We start from the raw sequence: 12617 nt of genomic DNA, 5'->3' as shown, positions 1-12617 counted from the left end.
AAAGTATAAAAATTGTAGTCAAATCTTGTAGAACATCCGGTAGTTAATGTGTTTGATTTGTCTTAGGTTCGATTCTGTTTATTCCAAAAAAAAAAAAGAAAAAGAAATGAAAATGCTGATGCGCAAACTACTGGGCTTAATTTCAGGTTTCAGGTCAAATATGCTACTTTGAAACAGTAGAAGAATGTTTTATCTTTCCGTAAAATTAATTATACCAAACATTTCTATCCTCTTTTCCAAGCCAGGTGAATGACTTGTCATCCTTTTTTCCAAACATTTCTATCCGCTGTTACAGTTTCTAATGCTTTTATTGGAGATACTGTTTCAGATAGTAAAGCTTTACAGAGCCAACTGCAAGCGCCAAAGGTTGGTCTCGGTAGCAATTTGCTGTGTTATAGGATTTTACCTAAAGATTAGTAGTTTATTGAGTTGACTTGTCAGCTTCAATAATGACGGCGGACAAATGGTAACCGACTCTCAAGTTTAAGCCGCATGATGAGCTTGATTCAGAGTAATAATGCAATCAACTGGGACAATATATTATTAAGCTGACTCTACCTCCCTCAAATACTGACAAAGCTCTAAAAACGTTTAGTTTAGGGCAAATTCTACTTTATCCCCCTGTGATTTAACATTTTTTTATATAACCTCCCTACGATTTCAAAAACTATATATAATCCCCTCATGATTTGAATTAAAGTATCAAAGTGACGGGAATGATCATTCGTAACGGAGTCACTTAAAATGTCAAAAATACCCTTGTGTAAAGTTGAAAATTATTTATTAACCAAGGGGGGTTATGTGTAGCTTTTGAAACCATAGGAGAATTATATATATATAAAAAAAAGCTAAATCACATGCGGATAAAATGTAATTTGCCCTTTAGCTTATCATAATCAAAACACATGGATTTCATCATGCATGACGGCTTCATGAATATGACAAGAGCCACGTTTGGGTTTAATTTTCTTATGGCATGACTTGGTCTAAATATCTAGGAGGAATGCAAAAATCTTGTATTGCCGACATTTTTAGAAGTTCCGTTACAAATGACTATTTCCGTCACTTTAACACTTTAATCCAAACCATGAGGGGGTTATGTATAGTTTTTGAAATCATAGGGGGTTATGTAAAAAAAATGCTAAACTACATGAGAATAAAATGTAATTTGCCCTTTAGTTTATCATAATCAAACACATGGATTTCATCATGCATGATGGCTTCATGAATATGACAGGAGCCACGATTGGGTTTAATTTTCTTATGGCATGACTTGGCCTAAATATTTAGGAAGAATGCAAAAATCTTGTATTGCCGACATTTTTAGAAGTTCCGTCACTTTGACACTTTAATCCAAATCATGAGGGGTTATATATAGCTTTTGAAATAATAGGGGGTTATTTAAAAAAAGGCTAAACCACATGGGGATAAAATGTAATTTACCCTTTAGTTTATCATAATCAAACACATGGATTTCATCATGCATGATGGCTTCATGAATATGACAGGAGCCACGATGGGTTTAATTTTCTTATGGCATGACTTGGTCTAAATATCTAGGAAGAATGCAAAAATCTTGTATTGTCGTATTAGATTCCCAGATATAAACAATTTGTGGAGGGAATGAAATGGAGTTAGATTGTTCATCATCAATGATAACTTCTCAATCACCAACGAGGGGATCCCTTTTTCTACTACTTGCTTGCTTCTGTTTAGATGCTTGTACAGCGGTGGATTATATAACAATCACTCAGCCTCTGCAGGACTCCGAAACTATAGTTTCTTCAGGCCAGACTTTCAAATTAGGATTTTTCAGTCCTGCAAATAGTAGTGATCGATATGTTGGAATCATGTTCAATGTTCCTGCAGTTGCAGTAGTATGGGTGGCAAATAGAGACAGACCATTAAATGATTCATCAGGAACTCTGACAATCTCAGGAGACGGCAATCTTGTGGTCTTGAATGGGCAGAAGGAGATACTATGGTCATCTAAAGTTTCAAATTCTGTGGCAAATTCTACTGCACAACTCTTGGATACTGGAAACTTGGTTTTGACAGACAATCCCAGTGGAAGAACTCTGTGGGAAAGTTTTCAGATTCCGACAGACTCATATCTCCGGCGGATGAGATTAAGTTCGAGTACGAAAGGCCAGAAAATCCGATTGACCTCTTGGAGAAATCCTTCTGATCCATCTATCGGAAGTTTCTCCCTAGGTATTGAACCCCAGCAAACTCCACAACTCTTCCTTTGGAACGACAATAAACCTTATTGGCGCAGTGGTCCATGGAACGGCAGTGTCTTTATTGGAGTTCCTGGCATGGATCCAGTTTATCTAAATGGTTTTAGCCTGGTAACGGATGATACAGGATTGGTGTATGCTACCTTCACGTATTCAAATGATAGTGGTTTGTTGTACCTTGAATTGAGTTCCTCAGGGTCTATACTGCAGAAAGTTTTATCAGATAGAAAAGGGGATTGGGAGGTTACATGGTCAAGCCAAGGAAGTCAATGTGATGTCTATGGCATATGTGGACCTTTTGGAAGCTGCAAACCCCATGGTTCACCTATTTGTACATGTTTGCAAGGTTTTGAGCCTAGAGATAAGGTGGAATGGGAAGGAGGAAACTGGACTAGTGGTTGCACAAGAAAGGCAATGCTGCAATGTGAGAGAAATAATTCTGTTCGTTCTGAGGGCAAACAAGATGGATTCTTGAAGCTCCCAAACACTAAAGTTCCAGATTTGGCTGAATGGGTAGCAACTTCAGAAGACGAATGTGGTACTCAGTGCTCAAATAATTGCTCCTGTTTAGCTTATGCCTCTTATCCGGGCATTGGCTGTATGCACTGGAACGGAAGCTTAATTGATATACAGCAGTTATCCTCTTCTGACGGGGCAGATTTATACATACGTGTGCCTTATTCTGAACTTGGTATGACACTTCTTATTACAATGTTTTAGTAACTCTGTACTCTTAATGTAGCATTTTACTTTCTGCTTCCGCATTCAAATACGATTTGAATTCGATCAAGGCTATATTTTGGAATGTAACTAAGTTATCAAGTCTCCTTCACTTCTTTTTACATTTTTTCTATAAATTCTACAAGAAAGTCAAAATGACATAGAATTGCATTTGGCTAGTTCTTTCTCGATGGTAGGCTTTCTGAAGATGCTTTGAAACTTTGACATTTATAGGCAAGAAAAGGGACATGAAAGCAGTCATTGCAACCTCAGTAATTGCAGCATCTTTATCCTTTGCATTGTCTGCATACTTTTGTTGGAAGTGGCTGGCTAAGCGGAAAGGTATTACTCTGATTTTAGCTTCATTTTTCAGATATTGTTTTTCCTCATCATAAATTTACCAAGCACTATTTCATGATAAGCACAGGGAAAGGAGATCAGATTTCATTAATTGAAGCAGGGGAAGTATTTAGCCACAACTTGGAGCAACACAAGCTTGAAGAGCTACCACTTTATAGTTACGAAACTTTAGCTAATGCAACAGATGATTTTGAACCAAAAAATGAGCTTGGAAAAGGTGGCTTTGGCCCTGTCTACAAGGTACACATCCTCAGCTGCATGTGGTGTTTGCTATGGTTGAATACTGCAAATGTAACGGTTATGTAACTGCAGGGAAAGCTATCAGATGGACAGGGGATAGCTGTGAAAAAGCTTTCAAAATCTTCTGGTCAAGGAATTGAGGAGTTTATGAATGAGGTTATGCTGATTTCTAAACTTCAACATCGAAATCTTGTAAGACTTCTTGGCTGCTGTGTTGAAAGAGAAGAAAAAATGCTTGTGTACGAATACATGCCAAATAAAAGCTTGGATACCTATCTCTTTGGTTAGTCAATCTGGTGGTTCTTTTTCCAATGTGGTTACTAAAGTTCCATAGAACCGTCTTTCTTTATGGAACCCAACACTGTTTGATAAACCTATGATGATTTTAGTCCTCCTGATCTTTTCAGAGTCATCGAAACCTGGTTTACTTGATTGGAACACCCGCATTAGCATCATTGAGGGGATTGCAAGAGGCCTCATTTACCTTCACAGGGATTCAAGATTGAAAATTATTCACAGGGATCTAAAAGCAAGCAACATCCTCTTAGATGAAGATCTTAAGCCAAAAATATCAGATTTCGGCTTAGCAAGAATTTTCGGAGGCAACCAAGATCAAGCAAATACCAACAGGGTTGTAGGAACCTAGTAAGCACATACTGCTAAAATGATATCCTATAATGCAACTTCCGTAGATTAACTTTGTTCTCACGTCCCCAAATTATGTGATAACAGTGGCTACATAGCCCCTGAATATGCAATGCAGGGAAGATTTTCAGAAAAGTCAGATGTTTACAGTTTCGGAGTGCTATTATTGGAGATTGTAAGCGGAAGGAGAAACACGGGCTTTTACCATGATGAGTACGAGCTCAGCCTTTTAGGATATGTAAGCTTGTTTCTTTATTAGGACTGCAATTCTAAAGATTCATTTCCATTTCTAACATTTCAATCTCTGAACTCCAAAATTCATCAACTTGCCAAATTTTTCAGGCCTGGAATTTGTGGAATGAAAATGATATAACAAATTTGATAGACCCATCATTGATCTTTGATCCATGCATCGAAGTGGAGGTCATGAGATACGTACATGTAGGACTACTATGCGTGCAAGAATATACAAATGATCGGCCAAATGTCTCAGCTGTTCTGTCAATGCTGAATAGTGAAATTGCAGAGCTTCCTCGTCCTAATTTACCAGCTTATATAGGAAGATTGGGTGCTTCAGCTCGATGTTCTCAAAAAAGCACAGATTCTGTGAATGGTGCAAGTCTAACAAGTGTTCTAGGCAGATAGCACATCCCGATACATGTTTTTTTTTTTCTTTTGGGGGTAAGTGTTTTTCATCTTTCGAGTGCACAGAAGATGTGAAGCACATTGATGTTGTTTTAGAGGGTACTGGAAAAAAAAAATTCGGTTATGCTGCCATCCTTGTCGAACAATGAATTTTTTTGGTTCAAATTGCCTTTTGTACCTTAAATCAAAGAATGGCTAGTTGTCTGGATGCTATCTACGTCTTAAACACGCAAGGAAAAAGAAAATTGAAACCTGTGACTATAGACTTTATAGTGATTGTTGGATTCAGAATAACAACTTGTAAATCAATGAGTGGTGTGTGTTTCTCAACAAACTTGCAATGCTAAAAGAACAAGAACCAAAATGTTCTTTGATCTCATTCCTGTCGTTGTCCTGAGGTTAACGGCACAACTTCTAAAAGGACCCACAACGACGAATATAAGTGTAGATTTTTTTCTTGAACCAATTTCCGCGAACATTATCTCCGATTTTGCTTTATAGAAGTTGAATCCTGTTAGGTGGAAATTTTTTTGTCGCATAAATACAGTGCCATCATGGGGTCTAAATGTCGACTTTGAAACATGAATGCATATGTCCAGCTGTCTGAATTGTTGTGGGTGAATGAAGGAAAACTTGCCATTAAGAAATACTATCCAGCAGCAACGCGGTTTGAACTTTGAATAGAAAGAGGAAGAAGTCAAATGTGAAGTGTCGAAACTCAAATAGTTAGTTGCAAAACAATGATAGACCATTTTCTCTGCAGCAGGAGAATGAAGGAACTTGCAAACTTAGTACCTCTGCTACTCCTGTTTGCTTGCTTCTGCCCAGAAGATTGCAGAGCTAATGATACCATTACAATCACTAAGCCGATTCGTGACCCCGAATCTGTAGTCTCCGCGGGACAAACCTACAAATTGGGGTTTTTTAGCCCTGCAAATACTAGTAATCGCTATGTTGGAATCATTTTCAATAAATTTCCTCAACTGACTGTTCTTTGGGTAGCTAACAGAAACCAACCCTTGAATGATTCCGGAGGAATATTTTCCATTTCAGAAAATGGTAACCTTAGGGTCCTGAACGGGCAGAAAAAGGTTTTATGGTCTTCTAATGCTTCAAATTCGGTGGCAAATTGTAGTGCACAACTCTTGGATACTGGGAACTTAGTCCTGAGAGACAACTCAAATGGAATGATTCTATGGGAAAGTTTTCAGCATCCTACAGACACCATTGTCTGCAAAATGAGACTAGGGGCAGGCCCCAAGAACAAGAACCGGCTTACCTCATGGAAAAGTCCTTCCGACCCATCTATTGGAAGTTTCTCTTTAGGTTTTGATCATCCAGGAATTCCAGAAGTCTTCATTTGGGATCAGAGTAAGCCTCTTTGGCGCAGTGGTCCATGGGATGGCAACGTGTACATTGGAGTTCCTGGCATGTATTCAGGTCGACATGTATTACATATGGTGAATGAAAATACAGATTCTGCATCCCTTACCTACGATTGCGTCAATGATTCTGTTTTGACATACCACCACTATGTATTGACTTCCTCTGGGATTGACCTGGAGAACGTTTGGAACAATGACCTAGGAGATTCCACGGTAACATGGTCAAGTCGAAAGAGTGAATGTGATGTCTATGGCAAATGTGGCCCTTTTGGAATATGTAATCCTCAGGGTTCGCCAATTTGTACATGCTTGAAAGGTTTTGAGCCAAGAGACAAGGAGGAATGGAACAGGGGAAACTGGACTGGTGGCTGCTTAAGAAAGGCATTGCTGCAATGCCAGGGGAACATATCTGGTGGCCAGGAGGCCAAACCAGATGGGTATTTAAAGCTCAACAACGTAAAAGTTCCAGATTCCTCTTACTTGATTGGCGTCCTCAACCTCATAAGGGAGGAAGAATGTGGTGATGAGTGCTCAAACAACTGCTCTTGCATAGCTTATGCATATCCTAAGGGCATTGGATGTATGCACTGGAGTGGCGATTTGATAGATGTACAACAATTCCCTTTTGATGGGACAGATCTATATGTTCGTGTGGCTTATTCTGAACTTGGTAATTACTTTTCCAGCCCCTTATTCATTACTTGCATCTTGCATATATGGATGTGATCCAGTCTATGACTAGTGAAATCTTCTTATGCTGTGTTGATAATTTATTGCACAAATCTACCTCAAAATGATGCTGGAATTTGATATGATGGCACATGTCTAGTTCCTTGTAAATTCTCATAATCTGCTTTGAACCACCTGAAATGCAGATCACAGCAAAAGCAAAAGTCACAAGAAAGCAGTCATTGCTAGCATAGTTGTTGTGATATCTTTGTTCGTCGCTGGTTTTGCATATTTCTTATGGAAGTGGTTGCCTTATCATAGAGGTAAAGCGCTAGATTAGCAAAGATAAAGTCACGACATATTCGCTACATGCATTCGCAATATGGAGATGGTGCACAAAGCTAACTTTCGCTATTTGAAGCAGGTGAAACAATCATCAGAATGAAAGACATGCTCAGCGACAGTGAAGATCAGCTTCATCTGTACGGTTATGAGACACTGGCTAACGCAACAAATACTTTTCATGTGGAAAACAAGCTTGGGAAAGGTGGTTTTGGTTCAGTCTACAAGGTATATCAAGTGTTCGTTCGTTTTTTTGCGGAACCTTATGCAGTTTGGACTGTAAAGAACTCAATAATCGTGTAGCACACATATGCAGGGGAAACTGATAGACGGCCAGGAAATTGCAGTGAAAAGGCTTTCAAACTCTTCGACTCAAGGGATTGAGGAGTTTAAGAATGAAGTTCTGGTCATTTCAAAACTCCAACACCGAAATCTTGTCAGACTTCTTGGGTGCTGTGTTGAAAGAGAGGAGAAAATGCTAGTCTATGAATTGATGCCAAACAAAAGCCTGGATGCCTATCTATTTGGTTAGCTAGCTATAATTTCCTGTACCGAAATGTTGATTACTAGGATGTCTTCTACTGTATTTACAGAATTGTTGATGGATGATCGTCTGACTAAACAATAAAACAGCACTCCGTTCTGCCTGATTTCAGATACATGCAAACATGATTTACTTGGTTGGAATAGACGCACCATCATCATTGAAGGGATCTGCAGAGGCCTCTTGTACCTTCATAGGGACTCGAGATTGAAAATTATCCACAGAGATCTTAAAGCCAGTAATATTCTCTTGGACGGGGAGCTGATTCCAAAAATATCAGATTTCGGCTTAGCAAGAATTTTCAGAGGCAACCAAGATCAAGACAATACGAACAGGGTTGCTGGGACATAGTAAGCACAGTTCGATCATGGAAACTCCAACTCCAAATACCCCCCCCCCCCTTCTTCCCCTCTCATTTCTGTTGAGTTTAAGCATAAATCAATTTCACCCCTTGTTGATAACGGGATGCAGTGGCTATATGGCCCCAGAATATGCAATGAGAGGAAAGTTTTCTGAAAAGTCAGATGTCTACAGCTTTGGAGTGCTGCTGTTGGAGATTGTGAGTGGAAAGCGAAACACTAGCTTTGGTAACGAGGCGAATGATCACAGCCTGGTAGAGTATGTAAGTTTCTATATATATGCAAAATTCATTCCACTTTTATACAACTCATGATTAATTTCAGTTGCATTTTGTTCTCATAATTTTCAGGCCTGGAAACTGTGGAATGCAGGTGAAACAGTGAAATTAATCGATCCAAGAATTTTTGATCCGTGCATTGAAATGGAGGTCTTGAGATACATCCATGTTGGACTATTATGTGTGCAGGAGCATGCCAAGGATAGACCAAACGTGTCCGCTGTTCTGTCAATGCTTAACAGTGAAATGGTTGAGATCCCTTGTCCCAACTTACCAGCTTATAATGCCATATTTTGTCCTTCAAAAACTGTACATCCTGAACAAGGTATACATTCCCCCAATGATGTCAGTATAACAGCCGTAGAAGGCCGATAGCACATTTTACAGCAATATGGGCAAAGATTAGTAGAATAATGAGGTATCCAAACAAAAATATTAGGGTTTTCCAAATCATTTATTCACTAGTGTTTCTTTAGATTGTTCCAGTAAAAACCAATTGCCATTCTGAAGGTATCAATTTTAATTTATTTTTTTCTTTAATTTTTTTGATCAAATTTTATAATGACATGTTTAACTAGGTTCTGATTGGCATTAACACTTTGTCTAACGCATACAGTTTTATTCCTGGTTGCATTTATAAACTCTCCCATTCAAGTACACCTCCACAAAATACTAGAATAGGGAGAATTAATTGCAATTTCAATTCCTAGTATTTGGCCTATGTGTCAAACTCGTCCCTAATGCAAAGACAATACAACTCACTATCAGTTAATAATCAATAGCGCAAAAAAATAATTATGTATATTATACCAGTTGAGACTGATTATGCAAACCAAAAAATTTTGGCAGAGGAGCAATTAACGTCGGCCACAATTTTGGACTCCCTATTTCTCCTACTTTGTTACTCCTTTCAGGGAGTGAATGAATTTGACATATCCAACATTAAGGCCATTCCTCCAGGACTGCACCTTCCTCTGGCCTAACTCTGATGGCAGCACTGACAAGAAAAAGAAACAATGAATCTCCAGTCTCAATGAGGGGATCTTTTGTTCTTGTGCTTGCTTGCTGTTTAACAGTTTGTACCGCCATAGACACTATGGAGCAATGAAAATTCAAAGTTTGAAAACGAACATGAAGTTTGTGGTGAATGAGCATCACCTCAAACCTTATTATGAAGAATTTCCAGTTGAAGAGGTAGAGATGTTGCAATTGAAGATCCAACTTATACAAACTAAAGACGTTTAAATACATCTAACCAAAGATGTTAAAGAAAGGTGCTTGTTGGGAGGCAATCCAACTTTGTTGATATTTTTTCAATTGTGTTTTTTTCATTTTATATTTGTGTTTTGTTTTGCTCATTTAATGTTTGTGTTTTGTAATTGAATAAAGGCACGTCTGCACTTAACTTACGAGTCCGTCATTTTCAGAAGTGCAGAATTTTAAGGGTCAAGGGGTCAACAAGCTGTGTCCATGTCTTCTGATCACGTGCTAGGAAGAAATTTTCCAAAATCATGATCAGAAAACTCTTCCACTTTATGACGTGCCCATGCTTTCTGGTCGCGTGCTAGGAAAAAATTTCACGGTGCAAGGCTAGAAAACTCCCAGTCTTTATGACATGGTCGCGCCTTCTGGTCACGTGTTGGGAAGAAATTTCCCAAAATCATGATCATAAGGCTCTCACTTTATGACGTGCCTGCGTATTGTCATTTTATATGCATGTTGAGATCACATTTTTGTTGAATTTGATGCATGAAAGTGACAAGGGCATCTTGAATTTAATCCCTTTTGACTTTCTTAAAGGACCAGCCCCTCATTTGTTTACCATTAGTGATAAGATTTGAGCCTTTATCCCTTTTCTTTGTCTTATAGCCACAATTGTTACCCCCAAGACCTTTTGTTTTGACTTTCTTTTTGAACCTTGTGTTAAAGGGATGTCTAAATTGAATTGCATGAAATTGGGTGTATCATTGCAAGGCAATAGAATAAAGTTAGCAAGTTGTACAAGTGAAGTAGTTCCAAATGTGTTTGCATACGCTGAAAATGAAATGAAAAAAAATGATGGTTCAAAAAAAAAAAAAAGAGACGCATGCCATGAAAAGCCACGAATCAGAATATTCAAAAAAGGTCGATCTTGACCGTGAATATTCAAAAGCCTTTGATTGGCTATGACTTTGCAAGTGAAAAACACCATAGCCACGAAGAAAAACACCATAAATAAACGACTTGGTCCACCATAATATTTGGTGTCTTTACTTTGACCGCCATATATGGCGTGCAAGCAAACGAGAACCAGCGAAGTACCTTTCACCAACTTTCAATGGTCAAAAGCTAGTCAAACTTTACCAGGGAGCGAAGCAGGAAAGCATATTTGGAGTTCTAACGCTTTTTTTAATTAATTTTATTTTGGTAAGATTAAATTAAATTAATTAAATTAAAAATGATTCCATAGGAGAATCTTACTACTATTGGCAAAAAGAATACAAATATAAGTTAGAATGGTTAGTTGAATGCTAAGTTATTACCTTTTGATAGCTAAACAAGTCTGGAGGAGAATGAAATCATGCAACATAGGGATTTGACTCCACAAGCATTATTGACAGTTCAGTAAAAGTGGCTGTGGTATTATCACTTTTCAAGATTTACGGTTGTATAAAAAGGGATGAGAATGTCAAGGAAAGAAAATGTTAAATAAATGAGGTTAACTAGTCTAGAAGTCCAGGGGTCTATTCTGTATTGCTGACTATGAATCCAGAAATGAAGGAAATATCCAGCAACTCGGTAAGATTATGAAGAGGAAGAATTCAAATGCCAATGCTCGAAACTCAAAATCCACATGAATATCAATCATAGACAACTTTTTTCTGCAGCGTCAGGATGAGGAGACTTGCAAAATTGGTAATTCTACTGCTCCTTTTTGCTTTCTTCTTTGCAAAAGATTGCGAGGCTGATGATGGTACCATTACGATCACTAGGCCGATTTGAGACCCTGAATCTATAGTCTCAGCAGGCCAAAATTACAAAATGGGATTTTTCAGCCTTGCAAATACTAGTAATCACTACGTCGGAATCATTTTCAATAATTTTTGCTCAGCCAAATGTTCTTTGGGTGGCTAAGAGAGACAGACACTTGAAGGATTCTGGAGGAATATTTACCATTTCAGAAGATGGTAATCTCGTGGTCTTCAACGGGCAGAAGAAGGTGCTGTGGTTTTCTAATGTTACAGTGGTGGCAAATTCCAGTGCAGAACTGCTGGATACTGGGAACTTCGTCTTGAGAGGCAACTCAAATGGAATGGTTGTATAGGAAAGTTTTCAACATCCTACAGACACTATTGTCAGCAAGGGTTAGCAACAATGTTTTAAAAACCGGACCGTTAATTGAACCGGTGAAGTGAAAGGGTCGAGGTTTAACCGGTCGGACCGGTTCAACCTCGGTTCAATGAATTTTTAAAAAAATAATTTATATAAATATATATATGTACAAAATAAGACATGTAATGGACTAATTTAATATTTTATATGATGAAAAGATTACTATTTTTTAATAACTTGGATTTTTAAAAATAATTTTTTTAAATTATAAGTTAAAACAAATAAATTTCATCTCAATTTCAATTATATCTAAATCCAACCCCAAAATATCACAATATTTTGAAATTATACAAAATTCATGTCTCTGAGAATTAGATATTATGAACTTAAATTTTAATTTACGTTTTGGAATTTAGAGATTGCAATTTAAAAAAGAAAATTTGGAGTTCGAAGGAAGTCAAGAAAATTGAAAATAGAAATGTAAACTTGATAAGAAACAAAAAATAAGATAAAAGTGAGTGGTTGTGGCATTAAATAATTTGGGTTAAAAAAAATTCTTTTTTAACTTTTTTCAATTTAATGAACAAAAACAAAATTAAAAGATGGAAGAAAACATCAATAAATTAAAAATAAAGAGGTTTGATTAAAAAGGGAGTGACAAAAGAAAAGAGGATAGAGAGAGAAAGAGAGAGAGTTGAAAATTAAAAAGAAAGAGCCATGAGGGGATGAGATTTTGTAAGAAAAATGGAAAAAAGAAATATGAGTGTTTGCTTTATATAAATAAGTTATAAAAAAAAACTAATAAGATGTGATGGTGCAACGGTTAATACATTGGTCTTTTATTACAAAGGTCTTGGGTTCGAATCTTGATAGCTGTA

General features: G+C 37.5%; 2 protein-coding genes across 6 annotated transcripts; both read left to right on the top strand.

Moving 5' to 3' along the window:
• Positions 1 to 1576: 1576 nt before the first annotated feature.
• On the top strand, positions 1577 to 5063 carry LOC113708875 (G-type lectin S-receptor-like serine/threonine-protein kinase At1g11300). 3 transcript variants are annotated; one of them, XR_011821462.1, is made up of 7 exons: positions 1577 to 2931; positions 3195 to 3302; positions 3388 to 3560; positions 3633 to 3843; positions 3968 to 4205; positions 4324 to 4443; positions 4548 to 4582. XR_011821462.1 is itself a non-coding variant. In XM_027231552.2 (7 exons), the coding sequence occupies exons 1-7, from the start codon at positions 1629 to 1631 to the stop codon at positions 4848 to 4850; spliced, it is 2487 nt and encodes an 828-aa protein (XP_027087353.2). In that variant the 5' UTR covers positions 1581 to 1628; the 3' UTR covers positions 4851 to 5063. The 3 variants fall into 3 exon arrangements, 2 of the variants coding, with proteins under 2 accessions (XP_071922308.1, XP_027087353.2); XM_027231552.2 differs by having other exon boundaries at positions 1581 to 2931; positions 4293 to 4443; positions 4548 to 5063; XM_072066207.1 differs by lacking the exon at positions 4548 to 4582 and having other exon boundaries at positions 4304 to 4340.
• Positions 5064 to 5425: 362 nt separating this feature from the next.
• LOC140014785 (G-type lectin S-receptor-like serine/threonine-protein kinase At1g11330) lies at positions 5426 to 8827 on the top strand. 3 transcript variants are annotated; one of them, XM_072066208.1, is made up of 7 exons: positions 5432 to 6905; positions 7111 to 7227; positions 7329 to 7474; positions 7563 to 7773; positions 7903 to 8140; positions 8262 to 8412; positions 8500 to 8827. In XM_072066208.1, exons 1-7 carry the CDS (start codon positions 5591 to 5593, stop codon positions 8800 to 8802), a joined length of 2481 nt encoding a protein of 826 aa, XP_071922309.1. In that variant the 5' UTR covers positions 5432 to 5590; the 3' UTR covers positions 8803 to 8827. The 3 variants fall into 3 exon arrangements, with proteins under 3 accessions (XP_071922311.1, XP_071922310.1, XP_071922309.1); XM_072066210.1 differs by lacking the exon at positions 8500 to 8827 and having other exon boundaries at positions 5426 to 6905; positions 8279 to 8360; XM_072066209.1 differs by lacking the exon at positions 7111 to 7227 and having other exon boundaries at positions 5430 to 6905.
• Positions 8828 to 12617: the final 3790 nt, after the last annotated feature.

The sequence above is a fragment of the Coffea arabica genome, chromosome 9e (assembly GCF_036785885.1).
Source record: "Coffea arabica cultivar ET-39 chromosome 9e, Coffea Arabica ET-39 HiFi, whole genome shotgun sequence".
Classification (NCBI taxonomy): Eukaryota; Viridiplantae; Streptophyta; class Magnoliopsida; order Gentianales; family Rubiaceae; genus Coffea; species Coffea arabica.
Note: the sequence above shows the minus strand (reverse complement) of the source record. Positions and strands in the feature narration are given on the sequence as shown.

Excerpts from the sequence above, each read along its gene's own strand:
- LOC140014785 (XM_072066208.1), top strand. The coding sequence starts at position 5,591 with ATGATAGACCATTTTCTCTGCAGCAGGAGAATGAAGGAACTTGCAAAC. Across the intron at positions 7,475-7,562 it reads GTTTTGGTTCAGTCTACAAG|GGGAAACTGATAGACGGCCA; the intron begins GTATATCAAGTG and ends ACACATATGCAG. Across the intron at positions 8,413-8,499 it reads ATCACAGCCTGGTAGAGTAT|GCCTGGAAACTGTGGAATGC; the intron begins GTAAGTTTCTAT and ends CATAATTTTCAG.
- LOC113708875 (XM_027231552.2), top strand. The coding sequence starts at position 1,629 with ATGGAGTTAGATTGTTCATCATCAATGATAACTTCTCAATCACCAACG. Across the intron at positions 4,206-4,292 it reads AACAGGGTTGTAGGAACCTA|TGGCTACATAGCCCCTGAAT; the intron begins GTAAGCACATAC and ends ATGTGATAACAG. Across the intron at positions 4,444-4,547 it reads AGCTCAGCCTTTTAGGATAT|GCCTGGAATTTGTGGAATGA; the intron begins GTAAGCTTGTTT and ends CAAATTTTTCAG.